Genomic DNA, 25282 nt, shown 5'->3' on the forward strand with positions numbered 1-25282 from the left:
AACCCAGGTGAATACAAGCAAAACACACAAACTTCAGACAGACTAAGCCAGATTTGAACCCATGTCTAAACCCACAGTCCAGGAGCTGTGAGGTACCTAAACAATTCTGCACAATCATGCTGCCCTTGTAAGCGAAAGTTTCACAAAAAAAATGTTTGCGATCAAGGTTCAACTGAATTAGTGGAAAACATCTCCCAAGTTATCTGGCCTGGGCAGAGATGCAGCAGAAAAGAGCAACTACTGGATGTCAGACAATGCAGAAAACAAACCCAAGCTTGATTAAACTCACACAGTCAGAGATAGCTCTAGAATAGGGCCTGTAGCAGTGGCATGTATTACTGCACTTGAAATGCCTCTGGGAGTGATACCAGTAGCTTCATCTACTGAGCGTATTAAGTCCTGACAAAACTGCTGAGAAAGTTAAAAAAGCTCCAGTCTCCTCCTTAATTTCCTCAACACCTTGAGCTTCATGATCTCTAAAATACCCCATCAGGCCATTTTATTTCCCTTTCAGGGTTTATCATATGTTTGCACAGGTGTCGCTTTATTCCAAAGTAGACTGATGAGCAGATTTGTATGATGTCACTGAATTAGATAGTACTTACCGATACAGATGGGTATACTGTCATTCCACTGGGCCAGCGCATTGGGGACTGCGTGACACTTTATAGCCTTTGAACCCTGGAGAAGGTAGCCGGGGTTGCACTCGAATCGAACGATGGAACCAGCAGAGAACTCGGAACCAATCCGCCTCCCATACCTTGGCTCGGGTACAGAGCTGCATTGTGTGTCACTGGTGCGTGGAACAGCTGCAATGACCATGAGGTAATAATGATTGGTTATTCTTGTGTCATGTTTTTCAAACTAATGTTCTATTATTATATTCTCCTCAGCCCCATAAAAAGGGTTTTTGATTTAACCTTGTGCTTGGGATGATTGTCCTGCTGAAAGGTGAACTTTCTCCCAGTCTTCAGTTTCTTAGCAAATTGAAATAGGTTCTCTTGTAATATTTCCCTACATTTTGCTGCATCAATTCTCCCTTCAGTATTAACAAAATATCCCACATTTGCTGATGAAAGGGATCTCCAGAGCATGATACTGCCACCACCATACTTCACTGCAGGTTTAGTGTAGGGTGCATTGGGGACTGTGTGATATTTTATATCCATTTACCACAGCAAAAGGTAGCAGGAACGGTGTGCAAAGCTGATACATGCTTACCCCGAGAGACTTAAAAGCTCCCACAAGATCAAAAAGTGGGAGATATGTGCAAGTATAATTTGTAATCTATTCAATGTTGATAACTTTCAAGGTGTTTGAACACTTTTGCAAGGCGCTGCATTTCAGGGATCTCACCCACAAACATGTAGTGTCATTTAAAACTATAGAACATTCTTTGTCAGGTGAACTACACTCAGCACTGTAGCATGTACAGCTTCGGAGATGAAAGGAAATGTCCTTTAGAGTGAACAAAAATGAAAGAGAGCCACAATACGTTAATATTTGCATAACATTACAAATTATTGTTGCTGTATGTGTTACTTTACTTATTTCATGAACATATTTATTTGCTTACTATGTGTGACTGAGAAAGGATTTCTTTTTTTTTTTTGGTGTGTCAAGGCTCATAAAATGATTGAACTGACATGCACTGAGAATTAAAGCAGACATACACTACCGGTTATGTATCCTCAACACATGTGACATTTAACGTTTTATCATTGACTCTGTGACTGCAGCATTCCCAAGACTTCATTTTGAGCTTCTCCTTGACATTATGAAGCAGAATCATTGTATCCATCAGAATAAAGTCATGTGAGCACTCTGAAATGAATCTCTACCCCTTTGAAGCAAACGAAACTGTGAAGCCTGGGTATATTTTTCACAGAGATTTCATTTCCTGCGTTGTTTAAAATGGAATATCCGGGGATTTATCAAAAGGTCATCAGAACTGTTAATCAGCATTTGGATGCCTCTGTCTAACAATCTAATTTAACTTCTTTTTTCATTAACCCTATCGGCACTTTATAAAATTTTAAAGCAGCTGTGAGGAAAAAATAAAGAAACTTTGAAAGGAGCACATAAACATTAGAAGGTAGACATGTAACCATGTGTGAAAAGTCATGAACGAAAGGGGCCAATTAGATTGTCAATTTTTAAGGCAAATTTTGAAATAGCGGGCATTAAATGTTCATATAACCTACACATTTCATTTACAAGACCATTTAAAGGCAGAGATATGTCCATAGGTGTGCTTATATGTGAGTCTGGAGGGAAGTGAAAATGAAACCATCCGCTCTACCGGCCATCTAGGGAAACCTTAAGCAGAAAGGAGTGAGAGAGTGAGAGAGAGAAAAAAAAGCAGTGGTAGGTAAAGCCAGCAAATTCTGTTTTGTCAGGGTAGAAAGCAGAGCTGCTCACAATTATACACTGGGGACTAGTGAAAGTGAGATTTCCAGGGCATTGCAATACGTGATGAAACACTGTGGAGCGCCACCTAGAACTGGCATAACTTTGGCGTAATGGCTACACAGCAGGAGTGAAGTGATCGGAGTCCACCCTTACCCCCCACCTGTGATTTATGCACAGACATGATATCAGATGGAGCCTGTGATATTCTCCTCCGGAAACCTTAGGGAACAGTGGGCAAACAATAAAGACTTTCTATTTTTGGAAGTGGACTAAATAAAATAAATAATTTGCTGCGCTCTGAATCTCTCATGTCTAAATAATGAGTTTAGCTAGTTATGCTTTTTGCTCACATTACAGTTTATGTAGGACTTTATCGCATGCCCTAGAGATTAAAGAATAGCACACAGCATCCTTTGTGTATTTGCCTGCCATGTGGAAAGGTGGCAGAGCAGAATCAGCTATTAGGTTAAAATGCCTTATATATTTGATTTACTCAGAGAAGTAAAATTTTTTATTTATTCTATGATTACTTTAATAAGATTACCACCAATAATTTAAAGCATGGTTAAAACATTTGTGAAGGGCTTAGAAGACTATGACGTCAATGATGAATTTCTTATGCATGCATTAGGTCAGGCATTGACCAATGTTTCATATGTTATCAGTCTGAGACCTGAACTCTGTTGCGGGTCACTGAAAACAGAAAGGGCCAGTCTCCTTTCACGCATAGGGAGTTTGAGAAGATAACCTCGAAGCGTCCCGCTCACCTTGTGACCAAGAGAGCAGAGGGAAAAAGCAAGATAAGACCCACAAAGTGTGCAAACGCGATGACTCCGAGAATCCAGACTGCACTCGGTAGTTGGCGATCATGGCTTGAATGACAATGGGTGAGTTTCCCCTCAACCCTGTTTGGAACAGCTGTCTGCTGGTGTACTTATAGGTATACCATACAATACCTTGGTAGACGAAGTGGAACCCTTTGGCCGTTGGACCGTTCTTAGCGCTGAACCTTAACATGATCTGGTTTGAGGTGGCTAATGGCAACGTCTCTCCTGCAATAACATAGTAGATAAGTAAGAATGTATATACATACATGTATGTGCATTTTCACTCACATGCATGTGTTTGCACATATCACAGAGTCATGTAATGTTGAGACGTGTCATAAATCAACACATTATTTCAATGTTCCTTGCTGAAAAAAATTACTCTTGCCTACTTTTCGAAGAGGGAAAACAACTCTTTCGCCAATTTACAACTAATAATATGAACACCCACCATCGCAGAAAACTGCAACTGAAACAGTTTTATTCAGTAGGAAATCTGAAAAAAAGAATTCCAGTTGCTGAGGTTGATAGAATAGTTGCTGAGTAGGAGAGAGCTGATGTTAAAACTGATAACATAGCATAAGCACCCTCCACTCTGGAGCAAAGGATTTAAACCTAATGTAAATAAAGAGTCACATTTACTAATCTCTGAAAAAAAGCTTGAGAGTCGACATTAGCCTTCTTTTGCTGAGACAACCAATCTATGAACTGGACGGATTGTGACAGATCAAGATAATATGTACTTTGTGAGTGCTTGTGCGGTAATGTACAATGGCCATCATAATGCAGACAAAAAAAAAAAAAGAGTTCTATCAACATATGAAAAGGAATAAACGTAGATGTTCAGAGTTGAAATTCTGAATTTTGTCATAGATTGGGGGTCAGAGGCACTTACATTTGTGAGGACCACTGCCAAAAAAAATCACTGTTTGGCTATCGTTGAACACTTTGGGATGTGTACATATGGTTTGGCAGTTACCAAAGATGGCACGGTATCACTGCTCCCTCACAATTCCTAGGCTGTACACATAGGTTAGAATTCAGCTCTGTCTCTGTCCACCTCTCCCTGTGCTTGCTGGGTTTGTCTAGGTGCTCTGGTTTCCTCCCACAATTCAAATGTGTGTTTATAGTGAAGTGTAAATAAAAGAAGGTGTGCCTGTGTGAATGAAAGTGGGTGTCCATAATTGTCATGTAGCATTCCCTGCCTTGTGTCCTATTCTTCTGGGATAAACCACTATGACCCTTCTTTGGATAAGCAGTTACTGGAAATGAAGTCTTCATTTTTATTTTCCCCTTTCAAATACTACAAAGGGATGGACTCTTTTGGTTTACAGTTTAGGCTAAGTCTGTGTAGATAAGGAGTGAGGATTTATGTACAGGTATACTTTGATTTGAAAGGCTAGCCTTAGACTGAATGTGTAGATTACCTGAATGAGACCCAGCAAGGGAGCTGAGCAACCTGGCGTTCTCATTTGGCCCATCGAACAGCTCTACCGAGTCGTTCATTGCTGTCTGAAAGTAGGCAAATTGCCCAAAGACCACTACAAAAGGAGGGGAAAAACAACATGCATTCAGTATTTCCACTACAGGGATACGTGTCAGATTGTAGTGTCTATTATAAAACGAAGGGATACAAAAAATGTGACACGTTAATGTCAATTTGTAAAACACATTGACTCACAGAGACAATTACCCAGAGTGGGAATTCATTGATTACAAAATTAAACACTACCCTCGATGATCATATTTGCTAGTGCAAATTAGATTTTTTAATGGAATAACTGGAACTTCTTGTCTACAAATGCTTATATGCACTCTAACATTTCAAATGCAAATAATCTCAGAAAATTATATATTAACCACTCTGCTACCTATATACAACAAACAAGCTGCATCGGTTACTTTCTGAGTTCTTTAAAAAACAAATGAGTACTTTACAATAGCATTCTAATGTCTGAATAGACCGCAATGCCATGGTTAAATGAATAGGGTGTCTACAGCTCTGCTCATGGCAAAGAGAGCTGACATAGATATATTATCTTATTACACTCCTAATGCGCGAGGGTCAACAGCATAAAAGCCCTTAGGATAAGAGGGGCGAACAAAATATTAAGACACAAAACTTTCTTTACAAAGTGCACAGAAAATGAACAGCTATCAAATGTGTCTACATGCTTTTCTACACGCAGCAGAAATCATACAACAGTTAAGTCATCTAATTATTTTATTTATTAAGCGCAAGAAAACAAGTCATTCTATTTAATAGGCAATTGCACTATGGAACAATATTCACAGTATTTTTGTAATTTTGCAAGTTTTTGAATTGTCAATCAAATGTTTTTGATTTTTACTGCAGTGCAGACTTATGGAATGGGAATAAGGTTCTCAGTTAAATATAGAGTGAGAACTGGGGTTTGTGATACACGAGGGCTGAATAAATATGTGTGCTTTAAAGGTATTTTAATTTTGTGATGTATAAATCATCATGAAACTGAGTCTTTAAACTAAATCCATATAAATTCATGCATTATTCTAATGTCCTCTGTGGGCATTTTCTGTTTTTACATGTACAGCAGTGCTGCTTCTGCAGAAGAAAAAAAAAAAAAAATGGAATATTTGAATTTAACCCTTACCAAATTCCTTGGAGACCGTGATGGAATAAGAGCAGGTCTGCCCGGCAGTGTAGTTATGGGGGTAATTGGGAGACAGCACGACTCCTTCCAGTCCACTGTACTGCCCTCCGCAAGGTGCTGAAAGCACACACAAAAACACCGACTGTGTCACACTCAAGTTCCACCATCTCCTTTCTTCACAGTCATCTTTGGTCTTTCACTCTGTCTGGAAAACACCTGTAACCGCCCTAGAGACAGTAAAAGTGTACTGTACTAAATACAGCCGGACTGAAGATTGATTGACAGTGCAGCCGGGGGCAATCTGAGGAAAAGAGCACAGACACTAGCTGTCTTTCCTCTTCTCTGAAAAGACATAACGCTGAAGTGTACAAATCGGAAGCAGGTGCAGATGTTGGGAGCGGTGAGGGGGACAGATTTCAGTACGATGAAAAATGAATTCACTCTACAGTCACTTTTGAAGTCCAGCCCCACATATAAGAAAAGAGAATATTATTATGTTGCAGGCAGGAGCCCACCCACTCCCCACCTGGACTCCCAGCCACATCTGGTGTGGGTTTGTTAGGAGGAAACAAAGAATCAAGAGTTGCATGAACAATCAAGACTTTAAAATAAACACTGCTGAGATATTCTCGTTTTCCTTCTGGGAGAAGACAAAGTGGCCTTGGAAAAGACTTCCAAGTCCGAGTGAAAGGTAACTTTGGAAACTTCTCAGATGTTTGAATTTTAGTCAGAGAGAATTTGAGACTGTTCTGTGTTGCTTTATGTCCTTTACTTAAATTAGTCTTAAAATCTTTGTGGGTGTTTTTTTTTTTTTTTTGCTGAAAAGTAATTCACATTACATTTTTAGCAGACACTTTTTTTCCAAAGCAACTTCCAATGAACTCTACGTAGTGTTATCAGCCCACACACCTTATTCACCATGGTGATTTACACTGCTGGATACACTACTTACAATAAGTCAATCATCCATACATCAGTGGAACACACACTCTCTCTGTCACTCACACACTACAGGGGAACCTGAACAGCATATCTTTGGACTGTGGGAGGAAACCAGAGCACCCAGAGGAAACCCACACAGACAGAACATACAAACTCCACACAGACTGAGTGGGGATCAAACCCATATTCTCCCACACCACCCAGACACTATGAGACAGCAGCTTTACTTGCTGTGCCACGCATGCTTTGCTTTTTTGGTGTTGGCTACTCTTTCATAACAGATTATTTGGGGGATGGTGTAACCGCATGTAAACCCACTCACCTTCATTCCCTGCTTAGTTACTCCCTGAACCTGTCACGCCATTCTGTGCCAGATATTCATTTAAAATTTTCTACAGGCCGACTTAACAATATCAGGTTTGTAGACTAAGATACTTATAACTATTTACTCATTCACAGAGCTGGGAAACTTTTACTGCATCAGTTCAGTTCTTTGATGGAGGGTACGAAAGGAGCTGACTGGATTCAAACCCAAGTCCTTTGATTACAAAGAACCAGCTCTAACCAAAATGCTACCTGCTTTATACATACACCTTACCTGTTATCTACTATATTTGTGCAAGTTTTTAAAATGCTTTCACTCCACTATTACGCTAGACTGTAACATGTATTACTTTCTGACAATGTTTTGCTTTCCCTTTTTTGAATCACACTGAGTCTGTAGTAGTCCAGGGAATACACATTAATCAGTGGCAAAACATATTGATTTGCCACTTCTGCAAATTATTAAATTATTATTTATGCGATCATTTATCACATCTGCATTACTGTCAATGGGAAAGAGCATATTTTAGATTTCCAAACCTTCCTTTTGCAAAAAGTACAGTACTACAGTAAGGGTTTTGTGTGTAGTTAAAGAAAGAAAGTACACACACACACACACACACACACACACACACACACATACACAGACTGTCTGAGACCGCTTGTTCCAAGCGGGGTCATGACAAACCGGAGCCTAACTCAGCAACACATGGTGCAAGGCTGGAGGGGACACACCCAGGATGGGATGCCAGTCTGTCACAAGACACCCCAAGCAGAACTCGAACCCCAAACCCGCCACAACCCCCCTCAGGAGAAGCGGTTGTTGATGATGGATGGTTAATAAGTTTTGTAGGAAGTTTATTAATTAAGAGCATTATTTTTGGAAGCATTCTCATTTTAAAGGTCTGGAGTTTAATGTTGGGTTAAGTTGGTGACCATTTTTTAACTCATTTTGTATTAAATCTAAACACTGAAGCATCTCTAAACTCTACAAACATTCTCTAAAGGATGTAGGCTATTCATGAAACTAGCACTTTCCTCAGAGCATATTATTCTACTTTCCACAGGCTGTTATATAAGCAAAACACAGAGGGCACAGAGGTCGAACAGCCAAGTGAAAGTTTCCCCACAAAGATGAAAAAGTTCAACGGTCAATGACAGCTGAGTGCTGTGGAGAAGATCAGTCAAAGTCAACAGTCCACACAAACACCTTATGTCCTTGACCAGGGTGATTTAAGAACAATGACTACAGATCACTCAAGAAGATCACAGGTGCTTTCAGTCGCATCACAGTTATGCAGAACAGTGTGTTTTTATGGGGCCTTGTGACCTCATGAAGGTCCATCCTGGTTTAACCCCTTTCATCTCATTCGCCTTTAGCGCCTGCGCCACTCCTACACTCGACCTTCAGAGAACTCCCATCTCCAGGTTGCTTGGTTTTCTCTCTGTGATCCAGCCTCTTTCAAGTGATCTTCCATGAGATCTCTGCCGCTTCTTTAGCGTGCAAGGCCTCTCGGGGGGGCAGTTCCCCTAGGGTCTGCTCCTTCATCTGCCTACAATGGTTCACCTTCCATGTAAGCCACGGTGTGGGGAGGGGTGGGGTACCAGCTCACTGTCCTCTGCATATCAAACCCCCTTCCCACCCTTTGATCACATCACCTTTGCCTCTCTCTCCTGCCACGAAAAAGAAAGCTTCAGAGCTACAGCAAAAGCTCCACCTGTGCCCTGAAACTAAAAATTTCACACCCGAGCACCAACGGATATCCAGGTATCGGAGACATCCAGCACTTCCGAGAGGCAGAAAATTTACCATCTGAATCTTTTGATCCATCTTCATTGTCGGAGTGGAGCTCACAGTAGTTTCACGCTGGACAGAGTCACACAGTCGCAAGTCAATTTTCTAGATTGCCAACTTCAATGTGCAAAAAACACATATGAAATCAATTATTGGAAAATGAAAGATTTCCATCAGTGTTATTAGTACATATTAAAGCTGCATTACAATATGCTCAAAAACATTTGTTCACGGGATGTTTCCTATTTTCTAAGGTATTGACAACATTTATGTGAACTTTCAAAGGGTTAGAGGTCAACAGTATTCAGGGATTACGTGATGCCGAATGTATGACGTTGAAGACCGCCGTCTTTGTCTTGCAAACGACAGCTGCTGTAAGGTGAGATTTATCCATGACAAAATGTCACAGGCCATAAAATTATTTTTACATGGCACCGCTGTCATTTATACGAGCTTTCCTTTATGCTTCACTGCATTTCCCTGACATTAGTGTTATCATGTTATCCAGGACATGGCCACGTTTATTCCATCCAGGTATACATCCTGCAGCCTTTCAGACTGGTGCAATGGCAACCCATTAAAGACATGGCTGATGATGGCATATGTATTAGGTTGCTCTCCTGTAATTGCTGTCTCGCAACAGCCCATCCTGCAATTCAGTGAATATGTGGAATGCTGGAAATACATTTGTTTTGCCTAGAGAAGTCTACCCTCACAGCCCTCAGAGTCAGTGCTTTATCCAACTATATTAAAGTACACACAATAGTGGCTACAAAGGGCGTTGCGCTGATCTTGCAGAGCAAACACTGCACTGTGAAAGACAGCAGTCAGCAACACTGAGGATTGGAAGACTGAAGGTTCAGTTACCAAAACCAAGGTTGTGTGGTTGCTTCAACTGAAGGACCTAGTTCAAAATCCCTGTCCCTATAATAAAAGTGGTCTTTGGCTAACGACAAGGTTGTGTTTGAACAGCCGCGAAAGTTAATTTTCTTATAATTTTCAAATCCCCTCATTTCCTCACTTTTCTTCCTTGCTAGTCCTTTTAAATAAAAAGTAACTTGAAGGGATTGCAGACAAAATGTTTTCTTAAAATACAACCACTGCTAGACACCCAAACACAGCTTGAGATGAAAATAACAACATATATGGGTGCCTTGGTCGTTATTAGACATTATGGTCAAATGGTGGGACTTAAAAATAATTTATTTAATAGAACAATTGTTATAAGTTTGGGTTTTCGTAAGCTGCATATGCTATAAGCTGAGGACTACCGATATCCTAACCATGGTAATTATCCTAATTTGTTCGATTAATAATACCTTGTCATATAAATAAATGAATCACTCTAAATAGTCTACACACCTAATGGTTAGAGTCACTTTGGATCAAAGTGTCAGTTAAATAGTGAAAAAGTAAAGCAAACTGGCAGCACAATGGCACAGTAGGTTGGGCTTTTGTGTACAACACCTGTGCCGTGGGTGCATATGAGGGTTTTAATTTTACTCTAAAAAGTTTGAGTTTTCAAATTTGGATATGAGATTCAGTCTTACTGGTAAAGCACACTGCACAAAGATACGTTATTTGAGAAGGGCTTGTGCCAAAAACTTAGGGGGTTTTTACACAAGGACAGGGATGAGATGGGACAGCAAGTAATGTGGTTAATGCTGCTGTTTTGAGACTGAAAGGACCTGCAGGAAGGATTCTGCTGTGGAATCCTTTATCACAGTGCTCACCCTGTATTGTTCCAGTTAACAACAACAACAACAATAATAATAATAATAATAATAAGAATTATAAGGGGGAGGGGGGGGGGTGGTGCGGCAGATTTGGCCGGTGCCTACTGTGTGGCAGGCTGGGCTTAGAGTCCTGCTTGGGTTGCCTTACAACGGATTGACATCCTGTCCAGGGTGTGTCCCCTCCCCCTTCAGCTTTGCGCCCTGCGTTGCCGGGAAGGCTCCGGCTCACCGCTACCCCGCTTGGGACAAGCGGTTGTTGGAATGGATGGATGGATAATAATAATAACAATAATAACCACCAAACCATATAAACTAGTGAAATATTGTAATTAGCTCAGCACAGAAACCTAGCGTTGTAAGTCACCTTGGACTAAAGTGTCTGCAATTAAAAATTCGGACAGCATCCGCATCAAGCAACTATCTTCATGATGTTAATACTGAGATGACTTTGGTGATGTGAAACTTGAAGGGACATGTTGTAATTTTGGCCTTTTCCTTGGAAAGACCCCCTTCTGGGTCCCTCAGCCTCCTGTTATATGTTAAACAGTATCATCTCACCTCTTCACCTGACACTGCCCAACCACTTCTGGCACTTGAGAGCACTTTCCTTACCCCCAGACGAAGAGGCACTGACAGCACCCCCCTTTGCTGCTACCGAGGGGTGTTCTGCTTTAATACATTGTTATGAACCTGTTATGTGGGAAGACATTGATTTGCTGCTTTGTTAAAGCGCTCCTGCAGTTGACTGCTGGACAGACTCAAGTGATCACGGTCCGAATTACAATGTTCCACTGCAATTGTCCAAAGATTCCGTTCCACCTTGGCTTGGCACTCAACACTTAAAATACTCCTTCCCAGCCTGTGCATGTTGTACATGAAAATCACAAACAGAGTAAACTAAAGTGCGGCTCACAACAGAGAAAGAATTGTAGATACGTGATTAAACACAAGTTGCTTGTCCAATATCACAGTTTTTGTTGCTGCATAAAAGTAGTTGCCTGTGGAATTGAGTCTGATAGGAAATATAAAGGTGACTGTGACAGGTGGTGTGATGCAAACTGATGAAGCTGTGAGAAGGTTATCAGAGAAGTCAGTCAGAAAGAGATGTGTGTTGAGGCCTTTCTTGAATGCTGAAAGGCATTCAGTAGTTCTGAGGGAGAGGGTGAGCTCATTCTACCACTTTGAAACCAAACTCAAAAACATATAGAATTTCAGACTTGGAACCTTACATGAATGAGACCACCATGCAGCCAGAGGTTTACGAGCGATCAGATCATGTAGGGGTAAGGGTGAAAATCTTGTAAGTCATAACAAAAGTTGTGAACTTGACATGGGCCGCTGCAGGAAGCTAATGGAGAGACACATGGGAAAGCTTAATGAAATCTTGAAATGTTTTAAGTCCAACACAACTCATGTCTTCGTTTGCTAGACCAGCTGGAGAGGCTTGATGGCAGAGGTCAGAACACTGCAAAAGAAGGAGTTGAGGGTGGGATATCACCTTGGCCTGGACCAGAAGCTATGGAGAACGTGTTATTAAATAAATATGGATCCTGAAAATTTCATACCAGAGGTATCTAACGAACCACATTATGGATTCAAAGTGATGTGAGAAGCAGAGACCTCAGCTGATTGTTACTCCCAGACTCGTAACTGATGAAGCAGCTGAAATGAGCAAATTGTCCAGTTTGAGAGAGAATTCCCAAGAGGCAAATTGTCCTGTGAGGAGACGGAAGATCTCAGTGTTGGAAGGACTGATTCAATAGAAAGTCAGTTATTTAAGCAGAGATGTCTGAGAGGTATCAAAATATTTGTGGGACATATACACACACATATATATATGCCTTTGTCAAAGGTGACTTAAAATTACATTGTACTGAGCTATTTATAATCTACCTTTTTATGCAGCTGGGTAATTTCTACTGGAGCAGTTCACAGTAGGTAACTTGCTTAAGGGTACTACAGCATGAGTGCGGATTGTGATTGACAGCTTCAGACGTTATGTTACCTGCTCTACAAGGCATGCACATTCCATAGGAAATGTGTAATACTGTGGTATATTCCGCAATATATGCCATCTTTCTTAAAATATTTCCAGATACATCTCACACGGTGATTATGTGCCCTGGATAGGGCAGTGATGCCATGCCCCCCTCCCCCCATCATGATACTGAAAGTACATTTACATTTATTCATTTAGCAGAAAGAGCATTTCGAATATTGTTTTGACTACCATGATCTTAGTGACCTCTAAAGGTCTGAGGTGACTGCCCTTTCTTAGTGTTAGATTGTTTTATGTAAAATTATGTTAAGAGTTAGGAAAGGGAAATATGCCGCATCGTAGTTGAGCCTAAAACTGCAATTGTAGCATGAATACTTCCAATGGGAATGTCTTGTTCAGGTTCCCCAACTGTCTGGTACACCAAAAAATGAACATATCACATGTCATTGAAATGAATTTGGTAGTTGATTTGCTTCTTTTTTAATGATCACATAATATTTGGCAGAGCATATTTTTCCAATAAATGGTGGTTTTATATGCAATCATAGACAGCTGTGGACCTGAAATAGCTGCGCATCCTGCACAGATAAACAGACGATATTGTCAGCCTTCCTGTGCTTAGAGTGAGTAGATTTGGACGTTAAGCTCCCTCTGTGCCTCTCCTTTTCATGAGCGTCGTCACAACAGATGTGTCCGCCACCTGGCCCTCGCACCCCGTTCCGGGGAGCTGTGAGCCGAGAACACGGAGTGTGGAAAACCACATTAGAGATCACCAGAAGAGGGGGATTCCTACCCTCGGGGGCTATAGATGGCGCCCCTTCCACATGTTCACTGAGAAACTACGCTCGAGTGGCGTCTACACTGCCACACGCACATGCCAACACACACACACACACACGCACACACACACACACACACACACAGAAGACAGCACAGCAACACCCCAGAATCTGCATGTCTCATATTGATCGGCTGCAGTGTTATGCACCATTGTTTCCTCACTGAGGCGCCATACCACCATGCTTCTGCCCCCCCGCCCCACCCGCACACAACCCCACACCCTTCTCGTCCTCACCCTCTTCTATTTACAGTCGAGGAGGATTCCTCATTCAAGAGCACTGAGACAGTCTTTTAGTTACCATGGAAACGAATAAAAAGACCTGTTTGGACGATTGAGGCAGAGAGTTGGGGGGAGATCCTTTATTATTTAAAGGGATCTCACCCCTTTCTAATTAGTTTTGTCTAAAAGCTCCAGCAAGTACCTTGAGTGCATCAGTATTCTGAAGGGGTGAAGCTGGGCCAGAATGACAGGCTTGTAAAATACCAACCGGCCACTGCCTGTCTCCTCCTTGTTGGATGCCAGCGTGCATCTTCTTCAGCCCCCCGACGTAAACAATATTAGATCATGCCTACCGACTCAGCTGTGAAAGCTAAGATTCTCGGGGTCGTAATTCTATACGGTGGCACACTGTGAAGGGGGAGGAGGGTTTGGAATTTGAGTTTTTAAGCCCCGGCAAATTCCCCCATGATTTCCCTCCCTCCGACCTTTCCCCAATATTCATTATAGAATACATAACGATTCCTTTCATCGGGCAAACGACACTTAGTAAGCATCCCCCCAGTGGCTGCGGTGCAGTCAGAGGAGGGATGTTGGGGAGAGAAGCTTAAAATTCACACCGAGTTTCCTCATCTCACTGCGACTGATCTGAATACCCCCCCTCCCCACCCTTCGGCATGATCCCAACCCCCCTGGCTGGCTGTCACTCAGGAGACCTCGGAGATGACGGCAGATGTTTTTTATGCTGCTTCTTTCCCGCAGGCTCTCCCAGCCTTTAACTAAGTTTGCTTTATCCCTTTCCCGTTGCTATGCCAATTTAACTCGTTTTCACCCCCGACCCTCGATCTGACCGAGTGAAACGGAAAACAAAAAGAGTTAGAAACCTTCTCCTGGACTACTGTCCTTTGGTGGTGCCAATCACTTCACCTCTTATTCCTCTAATCGATTGGCCTGTCCCCATGTTAACATGCACTCTGCTCAGTGACTAGGGCAACGGATGCTCGTTTGCTTATCCGTTCAGACGTGCTTGTGTTCTGATGCACAGTCCTGTGTGTGTGTGTGTGTGTGTGTGCGCGCGTGCATGTGAGTTATGTATGAGGGTGCCAGACTCTGTCAAAAATGTATGTCCTCTGTTTTTGATTCTGTATGTATGTTGTTGAGGAGCAGGGCACATGTCTGGTCATCACTGTAAGATAGCAAACAGGGAAAAAAAAGCAAAAAAAAAGTATCCAGGGAACCATGGGTCCATTTCCACTCCCTGCTCAACCTGACAGGATGATTTCTAACAATTGGAAACAATTTCGTAATTCCCTTTATTTAATGGATGCATGCCGGCTGCTCAGAGCCCACATTCCTCTGCAAAAGCTGCATAAATAAGCGATATCGGGATTTGGAAATAAACAGAACTGACAGACAATATGACAAAATGGTGCATGAAAAAAGGGAACGCTTGCTCGGCTTCCCCTGACTGCTGGAGTGATTGGAGATTGTGCCCGCTGCGCTCTTCTTCATTCTGGCATTGCAGTAAAACCTCCCAAATCTAATTTGAGTCGCCCCTCCTTTGTTTGTTAGGTTGGTATGAAGTTAAAAATAATCATTATTAGCACAGCTAAGCAATCCAGCTTGTTAGGTTCTTTCTTCCTGGGTTGCTGATCGGAACCAAAGCCATGGTGCTCTTATTTCACAGACCTTACACAACTGTGTAAACATCATAAAATGCAGGTGGCAACAGTTAGGATCCACGTCCTTCCTTGCATGAACTGCCCAGAGACCCTTTCAAAACAAGTAAAACCACGATCTTGGATTGCCAAGTCCTTGTTCTTCTAGAAATTGCTTATGAACTGATATTCCCTTGTGTTTTTTCATCCTTTTTAAATTGCAAACTAAACTGATTGCAAACACTGGCAACTAGCAACTGCAATAAAACATATCAATACGGTAACACTCCCGAACAATATATCTTTATTGCAATGACATCAGAACATCTGATATTGACACAAGTGTTTATAAATATGATGAAAATGGGGCATTTGTCTTTGAGTGTTTCTTTCTAAGAAAGAATGTAAAATATTAGAGGCAGAAAGCCAAAAATGCCATCAAGCCGCAATGGAGCTGATTCATGTGTTGGATAAGGGGAAAGGGTCAACCAAATACATGCTTACTTAGAGATCAAGTCATTAGGCTGACTTACAACACAAGACTGAGGCCTACATCAAATCAAATTGCACTAATGTCAAGACAGAGTGTTTGTGGTCAAGTTGTATATAACTTAATCACACAGTGAATTTTGGATTCCCTGATATGTAAGTAACCAAAAATATCTTGCTCACACACACACTGTCTGAAACCGCTTGTCCCGAGCAGGGTTGCGGTGAGCCGGAGCCAAACGCGGAAACGCAGGGCACAAGGCTGGAGGGGGGAGGGGACACACCTCAGGTGGGACGCCAGTCCATCACAAGGCATCCCAAGCAGGACTCGAACCCCAGACCCAGTGGAAAGTAGGCCCTGGCCAAACCCATTGCACCACCGTGCCCCTCACCAAAATATTAAGTTAACTCAAATTCTGAAAAATAAGAGCTAAAGAACACAATTTTAAACTGCACAACAGTGTTTGGATACACTGTAGTGGATAACCATGACATGACACTCAGTTGGACCGTACTTCATGAATGTTTCAATATAGAATTTTCAGTTAGAGATACGCACATTCTACTGCTTTATGCGAACAAAATTGGTATACATACTGGTCCATTGACTACATGTGCTCAAAAATAAAGTCAATGAATAAATAATGATGTTGATTTTTACCCAGTGCATTGGGAAGCAGGACTTGGGCAAATCACCAGTGTGTATTACTTTAACCCTGCAGCTATGGGCATATGTGAAATGTCAAATACCATAGAAGTACTGGAAATTACAATGGACTAGAGGATTGAAGGAATGATGTCCAAGAACCTCGGCTGTCGACCCGTTGCACAGATTGCAACCGAATCGAAGTGATGATGTTCAGTTGCGACTCGGGGGCCATGTAGAAGCTGGGGATTGGTTGGGGTGAAGGAGATGTACGTAACAGTGGGACCGAGGTGAATTCAGGGGTGGCGATAGAGTGGTTGTGAAGCCCTGACCCAATCTATGTGGTTATACAGACAGGCGGGCAGCCAAGCACACACCATGACTGGAGGTTGTTGGTGTCTAGGATTGTAAGGCCGGCACTGTCTGCCAGGAAAAGCTTGACCCGTGACTTTCTAAGGGGCAGCACTTGAACAGGCGCCGTCTCCTGCCTGACTGAGGACTCAGGACCCTGTGAAAAACCACCCCACATTCTCAGCATGACTGATAACAGTGAATCATTCAGGGAGGCAAATTTGCCCCTGTCTCTCAAGGCTGCCGACGCAGCAGGAAGTAGCTGCTTTTAAGGGTTTATGGTACAGAGACACCATTAACTTCAGGTAGAAACCATTACCCTTGCTAATTTGTTTATATATTTATTTATTTTCCCACTATTACTGGAAAAGAAAGGTGTCCTGCCAGCCAAAGTTATAGGCTGGAAGAAATGCCTGCAGGATAAATCAGACATTACTTAAATTGTGGTATCGTCAGCATTCCTTGTCTGCGTTGGCTTTGGATTCATTATATTTTGTCATTTTCGCCATCGGAACAAAATGACAGCAACTGAAAACTGAAGAAGTTGGGATTCAAGTTCTTTACCTTTACATGTGGGCAGACTCTTGTCCCACGCTGGCTTTCCATCGTCTCCGATAATGCAAGTGATGGTAGCCGGGCCGACGGCCGTGTATCCAGAATCGCAGCGATACGTCGCTGTAGAGCCCAGTTTGAAGTCTGTTCCAAGACGCGTTCCGTTCATTATGTTTCCCGGATCGAAGCATGCTTCTCGTGGCTTTTCTGTACCAGAGGGAGATAATACATATGTATGCAGTTCAAATCAACACCCAGAATGGTTTAACAGTATAACTTTAAAATGAATGTACGTATACCGCTCGACAGGAGGATCATACGGATGGGGCTTTCGATTCAACATTTTAGATGAAAATGGAAAATATCAAATCCAAAGAGACGCAATACAAAAGAAGCAAAGCTCAATGTAACAAATACCTATAAACACACAAAATCCAGACAACAACACCTTGAAAGGGCATTTGTAGATTGGACAGGATTTGGGAAGGCCAACAATGGCGAAAGCCATCGTACAATGGGAATTTCCATTCAGTGGACCCAGCTATTCTCGGATTTGTTGCCCTGAGCCCAGGGGGAAGAACACAATGGCTGCTGGGAAAAGGGTGTCAGAGACTCCGGATCATGGAGCGTTAGTCAAAGGCAACAGAGGGGGTGGGAAGGGGGGGCAGCCACGCCTGGGGCTGCCGGCGGACACCACCGCTGCCCTTCTGGCAGCCGACAGCCGGAAAAGGACGGTCGGGGAACGGCTCCGGGGCTGATGCATGTAGAGTCTGCCAAACACGCTGACAGTTAACAGGCCACTTTTCCTGCCTTTGCTTCAGGGACTTCTGGGAGCCTCTGCGTGTCTGTGTGCGTGTCTGCATACACATGCTTTTTGAAAGTGTCACAGTGCTGAAGAATTTACCAGCAATTCACCAGAGAGAGATATCTCAGCGGACTGAAATATATCTGTTCTTTATGTGTATATATGAAGTTGACAAAAATTATCTCTACTTATCATGAACTACATATCCAACAGTAAAATGTGGCAAAGATTTTGGATTGATGTCAAATAAATGTAACTTTATAAGGATTATTATATGTGTAAGTATGAAACAGTAATTACTGAGGTCATATCTGCAATACTGTGGAACACCCCAGTAACATGGTCACAGATGGAAAACTGTTCAGACTACAGCGCAGTGACAGTTGTAAGGTAAATGGCATGGCAGACCCATACTGACCTGAGCGGAATTGCTCCCTCCCTCTGGCCGCTGACGTGATGGGATATTATTTTCCAGCAAACAAACCTACATTCAACCAATCAGCTTGGATTTTTCATCACAGCCCATTGCTGTTTTTCTGAAGTTGATTCAGATAAGAGTCCAATTTACTGCTGTCTTAATGCCTAATCCAGCCTGGTTTCTATTTCAACCCCTTAGCCAATCCCAAAGCTAGACAGTGGGTATGTTACATAATCGGAAGTTCTGCTTGACTCCCAGCGGCACGCTTCAGACACAGTCGTGTCCTTCGGTTTGTATCTTGATCATATGCTGCCATGTGTGTGCAATTCCATTCCACTGGTGGAATGTTACTCTGTGCAGGGCTTAGGAAACAGTGCAGCAAGTGTGAATCAAATTTTGGAACCTCAGAAATGCCACCTCATAGTATCACAGCCTCTATAGCAATTTACATGGAGAAGCCTCTTGGATCAATAGATCAGTGGACTTTCTGCCAAGCGGATTAGGTTTCAGCACACGAAAATGGTTATTTTTGCTTTTTTTTTTTTTTTTTGAACACACACTTTAATCCGTATGGTTCCAAAAGACACAGTGAATGGCGTACTTCAAAGATATCCAATGTGAAAAAAGTCTGCTGCTCAAATAATCTTGGATCTCAATTAGCAATTTTTCACACGGCTTTAAATTTTACTGTTATCTACCTTTGGTATAAACTTTATGTCTGAAAAAATTCTGTTATTGTCATAGACATTGTTAACCTTCCTCTCCTTTCATATTGGAATATAAACCTTGACCTAGGAAAGTGCTACTATATGAATTGAAAGATTCCAGCTGCATTAATTTTGCTAGTTATCTTGAGACAGTATCATGTCATCGTTTCAGTTCCTTCTGAAGCATAAATGTTATCATCTGTACTGCTCAGTTCCACTGTAATTTTCAATTTGATGTAGACTTGCGCACCTCATCATTTCCATAGAAATCAAATGGAAATAGAGTTCTTTTTGTTTGTAGGTCCAAAGTGACTTTTACCATTAAGTCACATGCAGTCAAGACATGGTAGTATAGATTTCGAATAATTCATTCAAGGACAACACTCTGCATTTAATACATAGCAAAATATTGACATGAATGTGAAATTGAGACATAGATTTGTTTTGGCCAAAGGCCTTCATCAGCCGTTCCTCCAGTAATTTTTCCTTCATAAACGCTGAACACGTATTAAATTTTCCGAAGTAATTTTATCCACAAGTTTAATTAATTAATTAATTAAAAAACTTTGAGCTATATTAAAATGAAATTATTTTAAAATTAATGGAATTAACATCTTGGATTTATGTCTTGACAAACTTCTATTCAGTGCCTATTGTTGACCAATTCATCCCATAAACAGTTGCACGATTATTCATTTTGTTCCTCATCACTCAAGAACACCAGACATGAACTGTAAACACTGTGGAAGACATTTGCATTAAGGTAGGTTCACCTTCTATTTTATTCGACTGCATTTTGCTGCCTAATGTCTACACGGTGGGCATGGATGCGCAGGTCAGTTTTGCATGAAACAAGCAGAAATTTTACAAAATTGATAAAAGAAGAAAAATCTATTAAAAATAAATTTACAGGAAAATGTTAGTATCCTAGAAAATTTGTAACTTGACCGTTGGCAGCATGAAGTGGTAATGATTCTGTTAATTTAAAAATGAGAGCCCAGGTGAATTTTGTTGCTTATTATTGTGAGAGTGCAACTACTACCAAACTAGAATTGGTCTGACATTGTTGAAATACAGACGCGATAATAATAAATTGTTTTAAAACATCGAGAGATGTAAAGAGCAAACATTATCTGAAGAAAAGGAAAAAAGGAAAAACAAAGACTGCAGTTGAAAGCAATTGAATAAGAGAGGCAATCCTGCTGACTCTTGTGTTTGAACTCATTTAAACTTGTAACTTTCCAAATTTAAACTAGAAAAATAGAAAATCTTTTTTGCTGTATTTAATAGCTTTACACATAAAACAATCTGTCATAGCTATGGTCCACAGAGGCATCATAGATGACACTCATCCAAACAGTCTCCACAAAGGTAGAATAGTCAATGTCAGACTACTTCCCAGGAGCAGGGCTGCAATCATATCAATAAGCGAGGTACAGTACGTACTTAACTTGAACCGCATCACTAAACATACGCTACACAAGAGTATCCGTACCCAAACAACTCTTTCACCTTGTCTCACGTAGATGCTTTTTACTTGTCTTTGCTACGGAGGTCTTGAAAAAAACACTGCAACTTTAATAAAACGTCTCAACATTGTATACGCATGAACAAGCAAGATCAAAAAACTTCTTTAAACTCCATGCTGTTGTCTTTAGTAGTTTGGTCAAGGGCACAGTGACAGTTTCCCTACAGGGACTCTAAGCAGCAGCCTCCATCTCAGAGGCCAGAACTCCCCTATAACTATCACAACCCATCCCACTGAAATATGGACGATAGCTATCGGACGAAACAGACCTTTGTACTCAATGGCAAAGCCAGACATCCCCAGGGAGGCATCACTACGGAAGGCAAGGAAGAGGCTGTTCCCACTGCTTTCGATGCGCTCGGGGGCCTGGTTCCCCTGCAGGCTGACGATCAGGGGCCCGTTGGAGTCCTCACCCTCGTATACATGCAGGAAGTCATAACTGGGCTCCATGTTGAAACTGGGGCACCAAGCAAAATGTCAGTACACAGTAAAATGAAGCATGACATTTCTTTTGAAAGTATTAAATATAGTTTCAGTTAGGATCACTTTTACATTTAATTTCTTCAAAGCAACTTACAATCTTTAGTTACATACAATAATGTCCCTGTTATTATACAGTACTGCTTATTAATATTATTTGGCTGACACAACTCCAAAGTAACTTAATGTTTCTATTTTACGCTGCCTAGAATTCTTTACCCATTTATATATTTAACTAATTTTTACTGGAGCAATTCAAGATAAGTACCTTAATCATTAATGCATTTTAAAATATTTACATTTATTTAACTGGCACTTTTATCCAAAGAGACTTATTTGAGTCAGTTAGCCCTTTATACAGCTAGGAAATATTTACTGAAACAATTCAGGATAAGTAAATTGCTCAAAGATACTATAGCAAAGTGAAATATAAACCTGGGTCCTTCAAGTGCAAGGCAGCCATGCTAACCGTTGAATTTCTACCATCTGCCTGATTAAAACAATTTGACATATTAAGAAGATACTGAAAATGCATTCACTCTTTAGTGGTGAATTCATACAGTGAAATCTGTTCATCTCGAAGTAAAAACACTTGCCATTAGTCATTCCTTGCTGAACACGCTGCCATAATTGGGTACTTTTGACATACACTTTAGCAGCATTTGCTACTTTGCCACTTTTGCAGATTACTGCATCTGACATTTGCCTACGAGAATGTCACAGCGAACTCTGAAATGCTGTGGCATGATGGTTGCAGGTCAGTTCGAGGAGAAGGTCAGCTGCTTCCTGTGATGCCTGTAGATCTCATTACGGAAGGGGCAGCCTCTGGTAATGGCACGTGAGGAACGCACCTTTTAAAAATGAGGGCGATCACAAAGTCGGGATTGACTTTTATCCTCCAGTCGCACTCCTTTCCTGGTGGGTACGGCTGAGGGTAGTTGGGTGATAGGATTACCCCAGCAGGGCCTGTCAGGTTGCCACCGCAGGTAGCTGTCACAATAAGAGGAGAAGGCGGCCATAAAGAGTTTGGATCTGACACTTCAATAAACAGGCACATAATTACGAGTAACGCTTTGCGGCGCCGAGGGTGCGTCAGGCTGCAGGCGGAACGGGAACCTCCATTTATCAACGGAGAGCAATCAGAGTTTTAAAGCTTCCCAGAGTCCTCGGCAAACTTCAAACAGATAAACGACAAGGCAAAAAACAAAAGGTGACATACTGAACAAAGAGCGGCAGGTACAGAATCGCGCACACACTGTAGAAAGAGAGCGGATTTTCACCTACTGAAGAAATGTGCTCTAAAAACCACTTGGGCTAAAAATTGAAGAAAAACAAACCACCATAGAATATATTTGTTGCATTGGAGAAAAAAAAAAACAAGTTGTATATCCATAAAACATTGCTGTTGTTTCCAGTATCATTTATTGTATTTAATTGATCCCTTTTTTTCTTTAACTTATACCATTAGGTTTGTACATTAAGCTATTTACACGTATTTGCCTACTAAGACAGCAGGGCAATTCTTCCAGTTTCAATTGAAGGAAAGCACCATGCTACTGGTACTGTAACAGGAGTGAGGATTTGAACCTGGGTCTTTCCAAGTATACAGATTTCACACACATTTTCAGAACCGCTTGTCCCTTACGGGGTCACGGGGAACCGGAGCCTACCCGGCAACACAGGGCGGAAGGCCGGAGGGGGAAGGGGACACACCCAGGACGGGACGCCAGTCCGCCGCAAGGCACCCCAAGCGGGACTCGAACCCCAGACCCACCGAAGAGCAGGACTGCGGTCCAACCCACTGCGCCACTTTAGCTAATACAGAAATTACTGCAAATATATAGTATGAAATATAAGTCCCTGAACCTAACAAAATCCAAACATACTTACAAAAGTTCTTCACCAACATAAAGATAAAATTTGTGTTAATGACAGAATGACAGAAACCTGGAAATCAAGAATCCTAGAGTGTCATCCACAATACAGATATAACTCCCATTAAAATACCTAAATTTACTTGTAAATAACTGAGTCCACAGTATTTGAATACATTTTCCTAAAACAATCCTCCTTCTAACATTACTGTTGGCTGAAGTCTTTTCACTTTTCTGAGGAAGCAAGAAGGTTCAGGTATTGCCCAATTCATTTTTCATACGCTGAATTAACTTTAAACCCTGAATTGTTTGGCCTTTATACTGCAGTATCAATTCTGCTCCTTGCTCACTTCCTTTTGATTAACACCTCGACATGTCAAATATCCAAAGGTTTCGGTGAGGAGTTACTTTATAATGGCTGGGCATGATGGCACATTGACTAAGGCACAGTAACTGATGAATAATGTCCGGTGCGGAGATTAAATCTTGACTAAAACCTGATTAGGGAGCCTATTTCTCAACTGACACAGCAGAAATAAATAGATAAGTTAATACACTCAATCAATTTGACACGATGAGGCAAATTCATTGAGCCGGATACTGAGTCATTTGCACAACATTTTCATCTGTGACATTACAATGCTGAAGACAAGCCCTTATAGCACAGACAGAGGAGTGAGGCAGGTTTCCATTACAAATCAACTGTGTCCAGGAGACCCCCAGCAGGGAAAAGAACTGGCTGTGCTCCAATGCGACAGGAAGGGTTCTCTTTGCCAGGGGTCTTCACATGGTGGAACATTAGGTATCGGTGAAAAATTTGAGTACACTTGCCGGAGATTTTCCTTCATGAAGCATTTGGTTGAGATGATCAGCAAGTAAATGAGGTGTCATCTTTTCACAGCTCTTCTGCAGTAGTTACCAGAGATGAAGAACCTTGTGCATTTCTTTGCTTTCATTCTTCTATCCAGTGCTTCCCATACAGGTGTTGACCAGGTTATTGATCAAGCAAGTGTACTCAAACTTTTGACTGGTACTGTACTCACGTCTTATGGACCTCCTGCCCTTCAGCAAGACAAGAAATGGAGACTTTGGAGAGCGACAACTTTGATTTAGTGTCTCAAATGTTGTGGTGAAAACTGAGTAAATAACATGAAAGCTAATCGAATTGCAATAGACAAACCATTTAAGAATAATGGCAGGTCATTGTCTTTGCAGGCAATACCTGTTCAATTCAGAATAAAATGCTGTGGATTTAAAAAAAGGTAATAAAATAAACAGCTAAGATTGACACTATTAGCTACCAGAGAGGCCTCATACTTAGATCTATCTGCCTTAAGTCAGAAATGCAGAAGAGCCAAGACATTTGGTATCTGCTGAAACACTTCCTGTGTTCATCTCCAGGGAGGTGGGTCAGGGTGTTGGTGCATACCAATGCAGGAGGGGGGGTCCGGCTGCCAGAAGAACCTGTTGTTGAGCTGCACGCAGGTGATCTTGGCCTCACCCTGTACCTGGTAACCGGGGTCGCACTGGAATGTGATGGTGTCCCCAGGCTCCCGGCTGTCCCCATACCGTGTGCCATTCTGCGGGGTCCCAGGGTCGTTACAGGTTGTTGCTGTTGTGGCTGAAAGAAAGAGGTCATTTTGCATATTAAAAAATTTATTTACATAACAGATGCTTTACTCTAAAGTGACTCACAATGCTATGCTACTTACAATGATTTACCTATTCTTACAGCCGTGTCATGTTTACTAGAGCAGTTCAGTGTAAGTACCTTGCTCAAAAGTACTACAGCAGTAGGTGTGACTTGAACTTGCATCCCTCAAGTGGAAGATGGCAACTCTAACCACCACATCACCGGCTATCCCCAGTGCAGCTCTGAAAGCCTTGGGGGTAAGGGGGTCGGGAGTGTTTGGAGGAGGTCCCTTTCCTCTTAAAACAATCCTCTTTGCACTTTGTCTTCTCTACAGTTGTGTCATGAGCAGAACTAATATGCACGACAAAAACATTTATGGGGGAAATACAGAATGTGCAATGCATTGAACCTGAATA

The 25282-nt window shown here is 41.7% G+C and overlaps 1 protein-coding gene across 1 annotated transcript in view; it reads right to left on the bottom strand.

Annotated features, from left to right (window-relative positions):
• Positions 1-25282, bottom strand: part of LOC108932684 (CUB and sushi domain-containing protein 1) — a 389881-nt gene that overhangs the window by 52851 nt on the left and 311748 nt on the right. Inside the window, exons 27-34 of the mRNA XM_029251436.1 lie at positions 24663-24854; positions 22211-22349; positions 21149-21336; positions 17434-17628; positions 5873-5989; positions 4667-4780; positions 3369-3464; positions 606-809 (exon numbers count right to left, since the gene is read on the bottom strand). Of these exons, the coding sequence (XP_029107269.1) occupies positions 606-809; positions 3369-3464; positions 4667-4780; positions 5873-5989; positions 17434-17628; positions 21149-21336; positions 22211-22349; positions 24663-24854 (1245 nt within the window). The remainder of the gene's footprint in view (positions 1-605; positions 810-3368; positions 3465-4666; positions 4781-5872; positions 5990-17433; positions 17629-21148; positions 21337-22210; positions 22350-24662; positions 24855-25282) is intronic.

The sequence above is a fragment of the Scleropages formosus genome, chromosome 4 (assembly GCF_900964775.1).
Source record: "Scleropages formosus chromosome 4, fSclFor1.1, whole genome shotgun sequence".
Classification (NCBI taxonomy): domain Eukaryota; kingdom Metazoa; phylum Chordata; class Actinopteri; order Osteoglossiformes; family Osteoglossidae; genus Scleropages; species Scleropages formosus.